General features: G+C 36.2%; 1 protein-coding gene across 8 annotated transcripts in view; it reads left to right on the top strand.

Annotated features, from left to right (window-relative positions):
* Positions 1 to 18356, top strand: part of TRPM7 (transient receptor potential cation channel subfamily M member 7) — a 121135-nt gene that overhangs the window by 74840 nt on the left and 27939 nt on the right. For all 8 annotated transcript variants that reach the window (XM_031002335.3, XM_031002336.3, XM_063698545.1 and 5 more), the window contains exons 18-26: positions 139 to 294; positions 375 to 518; positions 2753 to 2881; positions 4931 to 5209; positions 10764 to 10938; positions 13627 to 13753; positions 15401 to 15585; positions 16265 to 16397; positions 17380 to 18095. In XM_031002335.3, the coding sequence (XP_030858195.1) occupies positions 139 to 294; positions 375 to 518; positions 2753 to 2881; positions 4931 to 5209; positions 10764 to 10938; positions 13627 to 13753; positions 15401 to 15585; positions 16265 to 16397; positions 17380 to 18095 (2044 nt within the window). The remainder of the gene's footprint in view (positions 1 to 138; positions 295 to 374; positions 519 to 2752; positions 2882 to 4930; positions 5210 to 10763; positions 10939 to 13626; positions 13754 to 15400; positions 15586 to 16264; positions 16398 to 17379; positions 18096 to 18356) is intronic.

The following is an 18356-nucleotide window of genomic DNA, read 5'->3' as shown; positions in this document are numbered from 1 at the left end:
CTACTGCTAGGGGCAAAATGGGTAATCACAAGATATTTAAAATCTTTTATTGTTTTTAGTCTTTGTTTTGTTTTGTTTTTATTATATTCTTGAAGGTCATTAATTTTTAAATGCAAAATTATGTTTCTAAAAATTTAGGTCATACTAAGCATTTTAGTTCCACCTGCCATATTACTGTTAGAATATAAAACTAAGGCTGAAATGTCCCATATCCCACAATCTCAAGATGCTCATCAGATGACAATGGATGACAGCGAAAACAACTTTCAGAACATAACAGAAGAGATCCCCATGGTAAGCAGGAAAACATTTTAAAGTAAATATAAGTTTGTTCTGAATAATTGTACAAAAGAATTTTTTTTTTTTAATTTTAGGAAGTGTTTAAAGAAGTACGGATTTTGGATAGTAATGAAGGAAAGAATGAGATGGAGATACAAATGAAATCAAAAAAGCTTCCAATCACGCGAAAGTTTTATGCCTTTTATCATGCACCAATTGTAAAATTCTGGTTTAACACGGTATGTTTTTAAATTACACAAGCATAATGTTTTTAAGAGTTAGGCTTTAGGGGACCATTGGTTCGGAATCCATACTAATGTTGATATAACTTAGATCACTGAAAAGGCATTTCACATTTAAAAGAGTGATAAATTTGCCTTAGTTTCATTTAAATTGTCATCATCTAGAGTGATAAACACTAACAAATTTTAGTTCTAATTGGAACCAAAAATGTACTTAACAAATATACGATACCATTGGCCTTTGTAAGTTGGTAGCAAATACTAATCGACTAGTAAAAATAATGATAAAAGATGGACCAAAAGAGATTCTGATACACAGTTATAATTTTTTGTGCTTTAGGATTTTGCAGATGATACATAAAAGTCTAGAAATAAACCTGTTTGCAGTGTTAATTGATGATGATAAAAAGTAATCCAGATTGTTTATATGGTTTTATTTATCTGTGGCTTATTTCTTTAATTGTATTAAAGTATATGCTTGATTACCTTCCATATAATTGGCTTTTCTCTTGCTTTATGGAAAAATTGATTTTACTAGCAGGTTAAAGAGCATATGTCCATACAAGGATGGACTCACCTGTTATTTTGGTTGAAATGTAGGTGTTTATGTGTTGTTTTGGTTGTTTTGTGTGGAGAATGAGCACTAGGAAATATTAGTTGGCTGTCTTGCTGGTGCTACTTTCCCTAGCAATGGACCAACCTGAAGGAACAGGTGATACAGCAAATGAGATTAGCCCCTACTTTTAACCAGGGACTGAGTAAATGAGTTCTTAACTCCCCTTCATAGGAAAACCCTTAATGAAGATGTTTTTTAACTTTGTTGTTGTGGAGATTTTTTCATTTTCATCAACAAGAATTTGTTTCTTTGGTGATTGCTTTTTCACCCACACATGTGACCATTAACCTGAGACTAACATTTCCTTACATCTCTATATGAAAATGTTCTTGTTCCTTCCTATTCAGAGGCTGAAATTGCAAATATCAGTTATCTGATCTAATCTCCAAATTCTGTCTCCACTAATGAAAATAGGGCAGTTTGCTTACATTTGCATTCATGTGAATGGCTGCATTAAAATAGCCAACATGGGTGACTACAGGAATTTCTCTTTTCTTTCTTTACTGCAGTTTACTCCCTAGCCTGCCATAGATAATCAAATAAAGGATGTGACTTATTCTAGGACTGGTGGAGACAAGACAGATGAGAGGATTCTTACCCATAATTTTTCAAGGGTCAATAAGTGTGGGTTTTCCTCTGAAATGAAATAAATACTCACATGTATTTATACATAAACTTTAGCACCTCTCTGTAACCTGTTTTGTAAAGAGTATCAAAGGTGGGCTGTTTCCTTACCTGGGGCAAAGCCACTTCACATTTTTTCCACTTTTTGGGGTTCAACTTTAGTGACTGGGAGCTAAGAAAATACCAGTTGTCTGTCTGTCTTGTCTTGTCTTGTCTTTTTTTCTTTTCTTTTCTTTTCTTTCTTTCTTTCTTTTTTTTTTTTTTTTTTTGACAGAGTCTCGTTCTGTTGCCCAGGCTAGAGTACAATGGCATGATCTCAGCTCACTGCAACCTGCACCTCCCAGGTTCAAGCAATTCTTGTGCCTCAGCCTCCCGAGTGGCTGGAATTGCAGGCATGCACCACCGCGTCTGGCTAATTTTTTTTTTTTTTTTTTCAGTAGAGATGGAGTTTCACCCTGTTGGCCAGGCTAGTTTCGAACCCCTGACCTCAGATGATCTGCCTGCATTGACTTCCCAAAGTTCTGGGATTACAGGCGTGAGCCACCGCGGCCTGCCCCAGTTGTCTTTTTTAGGAATACTGGTTGGTTTGGGGAGGAAGGAGGCAGGAAACATGTGTTCCTTGATGATTATGGTGGTGAAATTCTGCAGTAATTTTAATATATTATGATACTGTAGGTATGAGTTAAGCAGAATTGTGTGGCATATGCTGAGAACATAAACCTGATTGTAAAATCCCTTCTGTGGGACGTTCTAAAGGTTGACAAGAGTTGTAGAACAACACGTTTATACTCTGGGGACCATTTATACGCCAATAAATGCAATGTCTGTGCTGAAGAAGAGATATTTCTAAAATTGTTTTAATAAAGGAAACTAGGAGATAATTTACAAAGGTTCATTTAATGTCTGTTTTTGTGTGTGTTTGAAAATGTTCATAATTAAAAGATTTATTTTGTAACCAATGTTATTTATGTAACCTTTACTTTTTCATTAGTTGGCATATTTAGGATTTCTGATGCTTTATACATTTGTGGTTCTTGTACAAATGGAACAGTTACCTTCAGTTCAAGAATGGATTGTTATTGCTTATATTTTTACTTATGCCATTGAGAAAGTCCGTGAGGTATGTCTTTAGTTTTTTTCTACCAATAATTTACTGTATACATGGAAGATTTTCTGTTTTGTTTTGTTTTGGGTGTATACGTAGGTGTGTGTGTGTGTGTGTATGATGACATTGTAGAAGTGTAGAACCTGTGTAATTTTGCTGTTCCCAAAATAATGGCAAAAGAATAGAGATTAGTGAGTATGCTGTATACTTTGTTGCCATTACAAATAAAATGATTTGTGTCAGAAATGTAGCCTATAAAAATGTAACCTATATTTTGTTTGTTTATTTCCTGAACATTCACATTTTTGCTCTCTGTCACTCTTCAAAAAGTATTACATATACTTAGCTAAATGACTTTTAATTTACCTACCTGATTTAGCCAATTAGGTAGATAAGTTATAAATAGGTCTTTAGGCCAGGCGCGGTGGCTCACGCCTGTAATGTCAGCACCTTAGGAGGCTGAGGCGGGCAGATCACTCGAGGTCAGGAGTTCGAGACCAGTCTGGCCAACAGGGTGAAACCCCATCTCTACTAAAAATATAAAAATTAGCTGGTCATGGTGGCGGCCACCTGTAATCCCAGCTACTCGGAAGACTGAGGCAGGAGAATCACTTGAACCCGGGAGGCAGAGGTTGCAGTGAACTGAGATTGCACCACTGCACTCCAGCCTGGGCGAAAGAGTGATGATACTCTATCTCAAAATAAAAATAAAATAGATAGGTCTTTTTTAATATCCTGATTTTGAAGAAAATCTTTTTCTTAATATTTATACTTTGTTTTTGAAGTAGTAGCTACATGAATATTGGTTTTTTTTGTTTGTTTGTTTGTTTGTTTTGAGACGTAGTCTCCCTCTGTGACCCAGGCTGGAGTGCAGTGGCACAATCTCAGCTCACTGCAACCACTGCCTCCCGGGTTCAAGCGATTCTCCTGCCTCAGCCTCACTAGTAGCTGGGATTACAGGTGCGTGCCACCAAGCCTGGCTAATTTTTGTATTTTTAGTAGAGATGTGGTTTTGCCATGTTGGTGAGGCTGGTCTTGAACTCCTGACCTCATGATCTGCCCACCTTGGTCTCCCAAAGTGCTAGGATTGTAGGCGTGAGCCACCGCACCTGGCCATGAATATTGTTTTATAACATACTTGCATAAGTACCTCTGAATTATTTCATGTCTCTACCTTACATTTAGAGAATACAAGAAATTGCAAAAATAATTAGAAGGTGTTGTACTTCTCTCTCACTTAGATATCATAAGAATTTCTTTTTTTTTTTCTTTTCCAAACACCAACTCGAACTAGAAGGAATTTCTTATTAAATAGCTTATTTTGCATTTTAAATTCCTCTGAGTGTTATGGTCCATATGTTTATTAAATCTGTTGTTTTATCAGCATGTTTGAAGAAATTGATTTGTTAAATGATAAAAGCAAATTGCAAAGCGTTTTAAAATATGTATATTCATAAAATAGCTCTGCAAGTGTTCATGAGACAGTAATAGTAGTGGTTGCTTCTAGTGGGAAGAGTAATTAATTGGCTAAGGGAGAAGAGTGAAACGGATGCTTTGCTGTATTTATGATACACCATGAATTTTGAAGTTGTGAATGTGTTACCATTCCTCCCAAAAGATAATTCCTAATATATTCAGGAGAAGAGGCATATGTTTTAAATAAGTTAGGTAAATACAGCTACTTAAACCATTGAGTTATTTACTTTCTACAAAGAAGGCAGGTTTGGCATCTACTACCAGGATATCCAGGTGCTGCCTTAATTTGAAATAAAACGATTTTTCAAAAGTATTTTACAATCCAGGTCTAGAGAACTGGGTTGTAATCTGAATTTTCAGCTTCTTAGTTGGATGAATCTCTTGAACCTGGGAGACGGAGGTTGCAGTGAGCCGAGATTGCGCCACTGCACTCCACCCTGGGCAATAGAGCGAGACTCTGTCTCAAAATAAATAAGTTAATAAATAAAAGCTATGTGAAATTCTACTGTAATGTTATAGTTGAATGCTGTATGTGTTTTAATAGGAATAAATTGATTGCACTTTTTTTTGTTGTTGTTAAACCTTTAGATCTTTATGTCTGAAGCTGGGAAAGTAAACCAGAAGATTAAAGTATGGTTTAGTGATTACTTCAACATCAGTGATACAATTGCCATAATTTCTTTCTTCATTGGATTTGGACTAAGATTTGGAGCAAAATGGAACTTTGCAAATGCATATGATAATCATGTTTTTGTGGCTGGAAGATTAATTTACTGTCTTAACATAATATTTTGGTATGTGCGTTTGCTAGATTTTCTAGCTGTAAATCAACAGGCAGGACCTTATGTAATGATGATTGGAAAAATGGTAAGTTGACAGATGTTTGATAATACTCATGGGTTTATTGATTTTTTAAAAAATCACAAAAATGTTATTAACATAGTTTTATTTGAGCCAGTGAATGTCTTTTATTTTGTGTGTGTTTGCCTCATACTTCACATCTGCCATTCCTTAAGAGTTTCTCATGCTCAATCCCAATCCCCTATACCCATTTAGTGCTTTGCAAGATAATGTTAGCTGTACCATCTATGGTTTATGTCTGTAGGTAACTCCTTTTTCCTGTCTTCACCGATCCAGGCTTTTTTTTTTTTTTTTTTTTTTGAGACAGAGTTTCGCTCTGTCGCCCAGGCTGGAGTGCAATGGCACTATCTTGGCTCACTGCAACCTCTGCCTCTCAGGTTCAGCGATTCTCCTGCCTCAGCCACCCGAGGAGCTGGGATTACAGGCATGTGCCACCATGCCCAGCTAATTTTGTATTTTTAGTAGAGACAGGGTTTCACCATGTTGGTCAGGCTGGTCTCAAACTCCTGACCTCAGATGATCTGCCCACCTTGGCCTCCCAAAGTGCTGGGATTACAGGCGTGAGCCACCACACCCTGCTTGATCCAGGCTATTTTTTAAAAGTTAAACCCAAAATACCTAATCTTTTCCTAATACAGTATGCCCAGTATTTTGCTCTTTTCCTTAGTCTTATCTGAGTGGCAGGTTTTACTTTTTAAAATCTAGATGTCAAGTTGAATGTGTAATTTTTTTATACACTGAATCTAAAATATATTGGGTCTACTCCTTGCCATAATTCCTTTTAGTTTTCAGTGGTGAAAAAGGCAAAATTTGTAATATAGCTATTGCTATTCCTTATTCTGAAATTCCTGTTCATCCTAGGAAATTTCAGCAAATGCAGACAAATCACTATTCAGAGACATTCACTATTAACAGTTTAACGTACATCCTTCCATCTCTCAAGATGTGTATGAACACGTGTTTGTTTCAGACTTCTCATAAATAAATATATACAGTAGTTTTATCAAAATATGCTTTAAAAATACATGCTGTTTCTCAATTATTTTAAAATGTCCCATTTTAATAAATATAAAAAGCTATTCTTAGAGTTTCTTATACTCCCTTAATCTTAGAAAATCAGTCTTCTCTTGGAACCAACCCAAATGTCCATCAATGATAGACTGGATTAAGAAAATGCGGCACATATACACCATGGAATACTATGCAGCCACAAAAAAGGATGAGTTCATGTCCTTTGTAGGGACATGGATGAAGCTGGAAACCATCATTCTGAGCAAACTATTGCAAGGACAGAAAACCAAACACCGCATGTTCTCACTCATAGGTGGGAATTGAACAATGAGAACACTTGGACACACGGTGGGGAATGGGGAACATCACACACTGGGGCCTGTGATGGTGGGGGGCAGGGGGAGGGATAGCATTAGGAGATATACCTAATGTAAATGAGTGCAGCACACCAACATGGCACATGTATACATATGTAACAAACCTGCACATTGTGCACATGTACCCTAGAACTTAAAGTATAATAATTTTAAAAAAAATCAGTCTTCTAAATTAAATATTTCTGGAGTAACCCTGCTAAGCTCACAAGATTATCTTCACATCTTGAAAACAAGATTTTTAGGTTTTCTAGATATAAATTATTATATTTGCACTTTCACGCTGCGCTGTTTCCCTCCAAGAGAATGTGTCTTTCCCCCCCTTAATTGAGAATAACTGGTGTACTGTTTTTCACATCAAAGTATTACTCATTATTCACACATTTTGGCATTCTTATGGTATTTCAAGGAAAAATAGGGCAGTTAAGGTTTTTTGGGAAGAATTGGTTTTAGCCTAACATTTTAGCATGCAAAAAAGGTGTTGTAGCTCTTATGCTTACCAGGTTATTTAGTGACTCAGTGGTGTCTAGTTACTTTAATGGTAATGTAGATGGAAGAGTTAGGAAGTACAGAAGACTTTATTTGTGATCTTCTCTAGAACCACCCTCTGCTAGGATGTCTTTCTCCTTGTCAACTAGTCATTTGTTCCGTCATTGTGTGTTTTCCCTAGTGCCAGCTTCCCTTTACATCCCCTTTGGAAGTTTCATAATGGTTACTGTTTTAGTTCTAACATTCATTATTTCATCATTGTGTATCTATTACATGTTAAGAGTTAAACTAAGCTGGGGCCACAAAGATCAATAAGACATGGTCCAGATCCTCATGGAACTCAACAATTGAGTCTCTAAATATAGACATATGAACAGATAGGTAGCTATTGAAAAATATGATAAATTGTTATGTGAAGATAGAAGAGCTAGTAACCAATTCTGTCATGAAGGCTTTCACAAAGATTATGGCATTTCAAAGGAGTTTAGAAAATACGTAAGATTTACATAGGTATACATGCACCATGTTGGTTTGCTGCACCCATTAACTCATCATTTACATTAGGTATTTATCCTAATGCTATCCCTCCCCCTGCCCCCTACCCCATGACAGGCCCCGGTGTGTGATGTTCCCTACCCTGTGTCCAAGTGTTCTCGTTGTTCAGTTCCCACCTGTGAGTGAGAACATGTGGTGTTTGGTTTTCTGTCCTGCAATAGTTTGCTCAGAATGATGGTTTCCAGCTGCATCCATGTCCCTGCAAAGAACATGAACTCATCCTTTTTTATGGCTACATGGTATTCCATGGTGTATATGTGCCACATTTTCTTAATCCAGTCTATCATTGATGGACATTTGGGTTGGTTCCAAGTCTTTGCTATTGTGAATAGTGCCACAATAAACATACGTGTGCATGTGTCTTTATAGTAGCATGATCTATAATCCTTTGGGTATATACCCAGTAATGGGATCGCTGGGTCAAATGGTATTTCTGTACCCTAGAACTTAAAGTATAATCATTAAAAAAAAAAAAAAATGTGGGATTTTTCTTCTGAGCAGGGAGTTTCTAACCAGAGGAAACAGCTTTGAAAAGCTTGAAGGCAATAAAAGATTAAAAAGAAGAAACCTCCCTCACACTTTATAGGCTAGTGCAAAAGTAATTGCGGTTTTTGCCATTAAAAGTAATTGCAAAAACTGCAATTACTTTTGCATCAACCTAATACATCTTTTAATAGCAGACTAATGAAAATTATATGGTAAATGCTAAACTTCTCACACTCATTCTGTATGCATTATAAGAATCCTCATTTTTAAAAATTTTACTTTATTTTATTTTATTTTTTAAGATGGAGTCTCGCTGTGTCACCCAGGCTGGAATTCAGTGGCGCGATCTGTGCTCACTGCAACCTCCACCTCCTGGGTTCAAGCGATTCTTCTGCCTCAGCCTCCCGAGTAGCTGGGACTACAGGCATGCGCCACCATGCCCGGCTAATTTTTGTATTTTTAGTGGAGACAGGGTTTCACCATATTGGCCAGGCTGGTCTCACACCCCTGACCTTGTGATCCGCCTGCCTCGGCCTCCCAAAGTGCTGGGATTACAGGCGTGAGCCACCGTGCCCAGTAAAATTTTACTTTAAGAATCCTCATTTTTATGAGCAAGCTGATACGCACATATTTTTAATTAATTAAATTCCTATCAAGCACAAGGAAAGTGGTTGTCATTTAGGCTTTATGTGAAAAGGTGTGTGAAATGCAAAGATGACTGAATCATCAACCATAGACCTTGAATAATTTTAGTTTATGTCAATACAGATTTGCGTTTCATTTGGAATATTTGACTTGGCTTTTCCTTTAATTACAAGCATTTGTATTCTAAAATATATCAAATAGCATGAATAATGTTTTAATACTTTTTTTGCCTTTTAAAATCTTTTATCTTAATATATTTTTTGTTTTGCAATATTTTGTTTATTTGAAAGCATGCATTCTCTCAGTAATGTTCTCAAATGCTCAATGAAGGCATTATTTGTCCATTTTGCAAATAAGAACACCCAATTAAGAATTTTGGAGCGTGTTAGGCCTCTGCAAGTTGCAAAGACCCAGCTCTTAATTTAAAAAGAAAATTTATTTGTTCATCTAACAGAATTTTAAAGATGAAGCATCAAGTCTCATCTCTTCATTTGAATTGACATTTTAAGACTCTCAGCTATCTATACAACTTTTCTTTCTAATCTTAAGCCCCTATAAAATTACTTTATCCGGCCTTGACTACTTATTGTCCCCTTTACCTTTCACATCTTACTTTCCATTTCTGCTGTCACTGTATATTCATTTTAAAAATATATGAAAATGTCATAATTTATTTTAAGTTGTCATTACAATTATTTTAAGTTTACAATAGGTTAATGTACAGATTTATTGTAAATGTATTCTCTTTTGCATGAGGCCTTTCTCCTCAGCTAGATGATTATTTATGAATGAATATTACATATTGCTAGAGTGAGAACGCATTCACTTTTTTATATGTATATTCCCTTTTTTTTTTTTTTAAGATGGAGTCTTGCTCTGTCTCCCAGACTGGAGTGCAGTGGTGTGATCTTGGCTCACTGCAGCCTCCACCTCCTGAGTTCAAGTGATTCTCCTGCCTCAGCCTCTTGAGTAGCTGGGATTACAGGAGTGTGCCGCCACTCCCGGCTAAGTTTTATATTTTTAGTAGACATAGGGTTTCACCATGTTGGCCAGGCTAGTCTCGAACTCCTGACCTCAAGGGATCCACCTGCCTCGGCCTCCCGAAGTGCTGGGATTACAGTCTTGAGTCACTGTTCCTGGTCGTATATTCACTTTTTTATATTGTCTAGGCTAGACAGTAAGTAGTGCAGGCTGGAGAACTTATATACCTAAATAAGTAGATGGGAGGTGAAGTTTTATTATAGCATTCTGCTTAATTCTTTGAATCCTTACATAATTATGTCAAAATGTACACTGTAATTTAACAATGAAAATAATTTTTCAATGAATTACTAGGTTTTAGCTCAATTAGGCCCTTTTTGAATTTTATTGAAATTAAAGAATTACAAACTACATGACTTACAAAAGTATTTGTTTCCCAGACATTGGTATCTTTTAGTTTTTCAGCACCCATGCTAATAATTCAGATTGTTTTGTTTGGATCCTAGGAAGTTTTCATATCCCAGGACAAGGCACCCATGGATTCAGGGTGGGTGGGAAGTGTTCTTTTTTTGTGTGAAGTGGGCAAAGTACAATTACCAGAGGCAACATGGAAAAGAGAGAGTCTGTGCTTCCATTATGAGAACAGAGAAGCTTTAGGAAAGGGCAGTTGTGGAAATTGATTCCCTAAATCTGTCCGTGTCTCTGTACTTCTTGAAAATCTTCACGTACCACAGAGATAGGTACACTTCAGTTTGAACCAGTGATACAATTCGTTATGTAGATAAAGATGCCCATGACTTGCTTAGCTTAATAGATTTTTTTTTGCATAATCTCCTAGATGTTAAGATTTATATAGTGATGAAATTCTTCTGAAAGCTATCACTAGGAACAAAAAGAATCTCAAAGATTTTTTGTGTTTAATGGATTTTTTTGGTCTATTAGAACATTAGAATCTTTTTGAAAGATTTGTCATAGTGTTTAAACTTCCTTGTATTTTAACAGTGTTCATTTTTTAACAGGTGGCCAATATGTTCTACATTGTAGTGATTATGGCTCTTGTATTACTTAGTTTTGGTGTTCCCAGAAAGGCAATACTTTATCCTCATGAAGCACCATCTTGGACTCTTGCTAAAGATATAGTTTTTCACCCATACTGGATGATTTTTGGTGAAGTTTATGCATACGAAATTGATGGTAAGAATTGTATATTTACAGATTTATCTTTTGGTTATTTTGTTTTAAAACCAATATTGAATTATAGTAATATTGCATATTTTCAGAAGTCAAACTATTACCAACCTAAGCCCCACACAAAGGCGTTAGTGAACTCCAGAAGAAACATACAAATTAATTGGAAGAAAAAGTATTTTCGAATTTTTTTAGTGGCAGGTATTAGAAGTCTAGTCTAAACTGTCCTAGGACACAATAAGGGCATTTATTAACTCACATAACAATATTGAGCTAGGTCTAGTGGTCTTTAGGGTTGGTTAATTCATAGCTAAGGACACTTGTTCTTTTTCTTCCGGCTGCCAGCTCTGTAAGTTTTCCTTACAGAGGAAAATGTCCCTTTCATAGAAATTCCCTTTTGAACCTGTCCTTTCCTTTCATTAGCTTGAGTTGGCTTCAGCCTGCCTATCTCTAAAATGGTTACAGACAAGGGGGATGGGATTACCATGATTAGCGTAGATCATTCAGGGTAGATTCGATATTGAGAAGTCAAGCACAACATTAATTACAAAAATAATGATCCTGTGTGAATACTGAAAGCTTACAGCATGTTGAGTTTTACAGATGACAGATACTCAAGGTTTTTGTTGCAGCTTGTGAGTACATTCTCTGGATAATCAATGACGTAACTCCCACTGATTTAACCCTGTTCTTAGAATATTAAGTTTGTTGTTCGATTTTGTTACTATTCACATTTTGACTCTTACATTGTCTTAGTCAGTGAGACTAGATAACCTGTGAACATAAGTGATGCTATCAGCTTTCAGTGATATTCTGCTGACTTCCACATTTGAGATATAGAATCTTTATTTTGTTGATTCTCTCTCACTCTTATTCTTTCTTCTTCCTTCATTCTTACCTCCCCCAATATCTGTGTTACTCCCTTCCTACGTATTTATGGGTGATTAGGTCAAGGGTTGGCCATGTAGTGAGAGGATTGTGGTTAGGTCCAAGGGTGGCCACATAGAAAATTTGTGGTCATTATTTGTTCTTGGGCGGTAGTTAAACTAATGTTGTTTTACCAGCCTGGTCAAATTTTGTGTTTAATGGCTTCTGTTTGGTGTTATTTCCAGGGTTTCATTGTCTGCTACTTTTTTTTTTTTTCTTTTTGAGAGAGAGTCTCACCGTGTCACCCAGGCTGGAGTGCAGTGGTGCGGTCTTGGCTCACTGCAACCTCTGTCTTCCAGGTTCAAGTGATTCCCATGCCTCAGCCTCTGGAGTAGCTGGGATTACAGCTGCATACCATCATGCCTGGCTAGTTTTTTGTTTTTGTTTTTGTTTTTTTAAGTAGAGACAAAGTTTCACCATGTTGGCCAGGCTGGTCTTGAACTCCTGACCTCAAGTGATTGGCCTGCTTTGGCCTCCCAAAGTTCTGGGATTACAAACGTGAGCCATCACGCCTGGCTGTCTGCTATTTTTCTAATGATATGACTCTAATTGTGTAGTTGTTATAAAGCATTGAGTATAGTTTTTTAGTTTCCTGCATTCTCTTTCTTGGGTATTTGCTTCCGCAAACTAATCTGAATAGAATGGAAATAGATTCATAAAATTATTTAAGAGTGAAAAGACCGTACCATTAATTTGCCCGTAAAACCATTTAAAGGAATGATAGAACCGTATGAATATCATTGATGCATATACTTTTTTAAAATTACCAAATACTAAATGCTAAGTGTACTATAAATATTTAGCTAGAACTTATCACTAATTCATCATTATTTAATTCTAATCCTTGCCCTGCCTAATTTACTTTATTCCTTGTAATGCTGTTGGGGGTATTAAAGCTCTTCCTTTCCTTGTTTGTAATTAGCTATGTTCTGGCTTCAGAAATTTTTCAGTTAGGGGTAATGAAAAACAAGGAATTCAAATCTAATCACGGTATAATTGAGAAGCACTTTTAGCTATTTCTTCAGCCCCATTTTTGTGACATAATAAGATAAACTCAATATTCTTTATTAAATGTATAGGTTTTGCTATGAGTCAACCATACTCTTAAAGTTGAGTCATGCGTATAATCCCAGCACTTTGGGAGGCCGAGGCTGACAGATCACGAGGTCAGGAGTTCGAGACCAGCCTGGCCAACATGATGAAATCCGGTCTCTACTAAAAATGCAAAATTAGCTGGGCATGGTGGCGCATGCCTGTTGTCCCAGCTACTCGGGCGGCTGAGGCAGGAGAATTGCTTGAACCCGGGAGCCGGAGGTCGCAGTGAGCCGAGATCGCGCCACTGCACTCCAGCCTGGGTGACAGAGCAAGACTCCGTCTCAGGGGGAAAAAAAAAGTTCGGACATTTTTCTTACAGAAATATTATCATATGGTTGATCCAGGAATTTTACTCTCTTTAATGCTCCTCAGGTTAAACCCTGCCTCGAAGGGTAAATATAACACCTAAATATACTTTCTTTTCTGGAATAGAGTTGTAAAACAGATAGCACCCACATTTCTCACAACATCTTTTTTGTGTTTGAACACTCTTAAGCTGGGGTTCCTATGTCTCCCTGCCCAGAGGCTTTTGCTGGAATCTGTGAAACAGATTTGTGCATAATCGAAACTTACTTTAAGTAAATAAATAACCAGAAACACTCATGAATAGCAGTTACTGATGAATTACTATATTTAAGTTGTTTATGTTTTTTTCTTTTTTTCTCTCTAAAGTGTGTGCAAATGATTCTGTTATCCCTCAAATCTGTGGTCCTGGGACGTGGTTGACTCCATTTCTTCAAGCAGTCTACCTCTTTGTACAGTATATCATTATGGTTAATCTTCTTATTGCATTTTTCAAGTAAGAATTTTGTTCAATTGTTTGTTATAAGATGATTTAATATGCAATTCTACATATTTTGAAGGAAATTTATAGAACTTAAAATCTAAAAATTTATTGAGGCTTAAACTACTAAAATTATATTTGAAAAATTACAAATAGGAGATGCTTTTTCTAATCAAATGAGTTCTAAATTTTAAGTTTGATTATCTTTCAACATGCAGTTTTCTTTATAAATTTAATCGTTATCTGGGATTTTTCCTCGGTTGCCAACAAATACGCATTCAATATAGAAAATTCATCAGTAATTCCACTGTTAATATTTGGGTGTACACCTTTCTATCATTTTTTTTTGCAAATATATGTAAACCATTTTTCTTTTCAGAAATAGTATTTTTATTTAATTTATTTATTTTTGAGACACAGTCTCCCTCTGTCACCCAGGTTGGAGTGGCACAATCTTGGCTCACTGCAACCTTAGTTTTCAGGGTTCAAGGGATTCTCATGCCTCAGCCTCTTGAGTAGCTGGGATTACAGGTGTGCACCACAACGCCTGGCTGATATTTTTGTATTTTTAGTAGAGATGAGGTTTCACCATGTTGGCCGGGCTGGACTCAAACTCCTGGCCTCATGTGATCCATCCACTTCAGCCTCCCCAAGTGCTGGGATTACAGGCATGAGCCACAGTGCCTAGCCTGTTTTTATATTTTATGTACTGTTTTATAACTAAGCAAAGCATCATGAACATTATTTCAGATAAACAAATATTCTTCTCCAGTCTATTTTTAATGGCTACCTGATACTCCATGATATAGACCATAATTTTTCAATCTAGTTTGTTATATTGGTCAATTAGATTGTAATTCTTGCTCCTAAACACCACATTGTAGTTAAATCTGTGAGCAATACTTGCTTGTTTAGAATGTTTTTCTAAAAGCAGGGCTGTTCAGTATATGTACTTTTAGGGCTTTTGCACTTAAGTCTAAATAGGCCTGTTTCCTCAACTCTGTGCCCACACTGAATATTTTTTTTTTAATGGTTGCCAATTTGATAGTAAATAAAATAATTTATTTTATTTTATTTTTTGAGACAGCCTGTTGCCCAGGCTGGAGTGCAGTGGCACTATCACAGCTCACTGTAGCCTCTTCCATCTGGGCTCAAGTAGTCCCTCCTGTCTCAGCCTCCAGAGTAGCTGGGACTATAGGCATACACCATCACGCCTGGCTAACTTTTTTGTTTTTAAATAGACAGGGTCTCACTATGGTGCCCAGGCTCGTCTTGAACTCCAGGCCTCAAGCACTCCTCCTGCCTCTTGGCCTTCCAAAGTGCTAAGATTATAGACATGAACCACCATGCCCAGCCAGGATTTTGTTTTTTAAAATTTGCACTTACTTGATTACTAATAAGTCTGAGTATTTTCTTATGTCTTACCCATTTACATACAATATTTTAAATTTTTTTAAATTATTTTTTTCTGCTGAATGTTAGTCTTTGCCTTATACTTACTGCCTGTATCTTTTCCAGTTTCTCATTTGCTATTAGTTTTGTTTACAGAAGGATATTTTTTGAATTATTATTTAGTACAGAATTACAATGAAATCATCAGTATTTAAAACTTTAAGAGATGATTAACAAAGTTTATTTTATTTTTATTCATTATTTCTCTAGCAATGTGTATTTACAAGTGAAGGCAATTTCCAATATTGTATGGAAGTACCAGCGTTATCATTTTATTATGGCTTATCATGAGAAACCAGTTCTGCCTCCTCCACTTATCATTCTTAGCCATATAGTTTCTCTGTTTTGCTGCATATGTAAGAGAAGAAAGAAAGATAAGACTTCCGATGGACCAAGTAAGTAAACTATATTAAGGCAAATGTTTTCATTTTATCACTTCTCATTTTTACACCAAAGGCTATATATTGATTTTACTCAAAAATGACTTAGTGGATTAATGTTATGGTAGATTTTTGTTAAATATGCCTATACATAAAGGAATTTTTAAGTGCAATATGATATCTATAAAAATGGATTTAGCATTAAACTTCGTTATGAGAATGGCGTCTCTGTTTCTGTTAAAATGGTAATGTAAACCGAACTTCTTTGCTGTTCTACAAACCATTTTTACAGCTCTGTAAACAATAACAATTGTAGTACATTCTGTGTACATGAGACTAATCATACTGTGTCAAATTATGCTTAAAATTTTACAGGGACTTTCAAATTAGTTCTTAAATTTCTCTGAGTAGATACGTGAGGGAGAGGTATGAGAGAGATAGGGGAGGGATGTTGTATAGGAAAAGGAAGTCAGAAGAGGAGGAGGAAGTACCTGATCGTATTCTGCTGACATCACACTGGTGAAGCAAAAGAGAAAGATAATTGTCTAGTGCTTTAGAAGCATAGTAGTAAAAGTTTAAAAAGTACAGATGATGGATGTAGTCTTAGAAACCCTGAATAATTCGTAAGAATTATGAGCTAAAGTTGAAACCTTGATAGCTCTTCATTGATTTTCTTCTCCTTTTCCTCCCACAGAACTTTTCTTAACAGAAGAAGATCAAAAGAAACTTCATGATTTTGAAGAGCAGTGTGTTGAGATGTATTTCAATGAAAAAGATGACAAATTTCATTCTGGGAGTGAAGAGAGAATTCGTGTCACTTTTGAAAGGTTCGGAAGCCCTTTAGTTAAAATCGGTTATATGTCAAAATGGGATCTATTAGTTATATCTCTTATACATGGTCATTGTTAAATTTATTTTGTCAAACAATAAGCATGGTTACAGTTTTACATGATGTATTGGAAAGATCGTTCAGTTCTATTAATACTTCATATAAGTCAGTTGGTCAGTCTCTTATTTTTTTACCCTAGTTACAGAAGATAGAAGAGTTTACTGTTGTTTACTGTTTGGAGGGAGAAAAGTAAAACTGTCCTCACTATTTTACAGCATTTTTTATTATCATTATTATTATTATTTATTTATTTATTTATTTTTTTGAGACAGCGTCTCCTCTTTTGCCCCGGCTGGAGTACAGTGGCACGATCTCGGCTCACTGCAACTTCCGCCTCCCAGGTTCAAGTGATTCTCCTGCCTCAGTTTCCTGAGTAGCTAGGATTACCGGCGTGCACCACCACACCCAGCTGATTTTTATATTTTTAGTAGAGACAGGGTTTCAACATGTTGGCCAAGCTGGTCTCGAACTCCTGACCTCGTGATCTGCCCGCCTCCCAAAGTGCTGGGATTACAGACGTGAGCCACTGTGCCTGGCCAGCATTTCTTTTTTTCTGTTGGCTTCACTACATTCTGGAAGCATATGGTGTTTGGTAACAGTTACAGTAACAGTAATGGTAGTTCTGTATATATGTAGCTGTATATACATTATTTTGTGTTACTTTGATGTGGGGTAATAGGAATAAGTAGCCTGTGCAACAAAAACGTTTTTTGAAATCTTGCATTTTAATATAAGATTAGCACTGGATCCTTCTTAAACATAAGGTAGGCCTTGTATAATTAAATAACCGTACCTTATTTTATATCTTGTTTAAATGCATGTGAAATTTTTCTCTTTTTATCATTATTACTTGAGGCTACAAAATAAAATTCTACATTATTTTTTCACATTTGTAAAAAAAGCTTATTTCTCTCCTACAGAGTGGAACAGATGTGCATTCAGATTAAAGAAGTTGGAGATCGTGTCAACTACATAAAAAGATCATTACAATCATTAGATTCTCAAATTGGCCATTTGCAAGATCTTTCGGCCCTGACGGTAGATACATTAAAAACACTCACTGCCCAGAAAGCGTCGGAAGCTAGCAAAGTTCATAATGAAATCACACGAGAACTGAGCATTTCCAAACACTTGGCTCAAAACCTTATTGATGATGGTCCTGTAAGACCTTCTGTATGGAAAAAGCATGGTGTTGTAAATACACTTAGCTCCTCTCTTCCTCAAGGTGATCTTGAAAGTAATAATCCTTTTCATTGTAATATTTTAATGAAAGATGACAAAGATCCCCAGTGTAATATATTTGGTCAAGACTTACCTGCAGTACCCCAGAGAAAAGAATTTAATTTTCCAGAGGCTGGTTCCTCTTCTGGTGCCTTATTCCCAAGTGCTGTTTCCCCTCCAGAACTGCGACAGAGACTACATGGGGTAGAACTCTTAAAAATATTTAATAAAAATCAAAAATTAGGCAGTTCATCTACTAGCATACCACATCTGTCATCCCCACCAACCAAATTTTTTGTTAGTACACCATCTCAGCCAAGTTGCAAAAGCCACTTGGAAACTGGAACCAAAGATCAAGAAACTGTTTGCTCTAAAGCTACAGAAGGAGATAATACAGAATTTGGAGCATTTGTAGGTAAGTTTGGCAAATTCGTATTTGTATATCAATATTATTTACTTTTCACCTTAGAAATAATAGAAACATGTACTGTTACAAGTCATTATCTTTTCATAGAGTATAATTATAAAATTTTTAAAAAGAATCAGACACCTGTGATTCTGGTACTTTGGGAGGCTGAGTGGGGAGGATTGCTTGAGCCCAGGAGTTGAGGACCAGCCTGAGCAACATAGCAAGACCCCATCTCTACAAAAAATTTTTGGAAGTAGCCAGGCGCAG

The sequence above is a fragment of the Gorilla gorilla genome, chromosome 16, assembly GCF_029281585.2.
Source record: "Gorilla gorilla gorilla isolate KB3781 chromosome 16, NHGRI_mGorGor1-v2.1_pri, whole genome shotgun sequence".
In the NCBI taxonomy this organism is placed as follows: domain Eukaryota; kingdom Metazoa; phylum Chordata; class Mammalia; order Primates; family Hominidae; genus Gorilla; species Gorilla gorilla.
The sequence above is the reverse complement of the archived record's forward strand: the minus strand, read 5'-3'. Positions and strand labels throughout refer to the sequence as shown.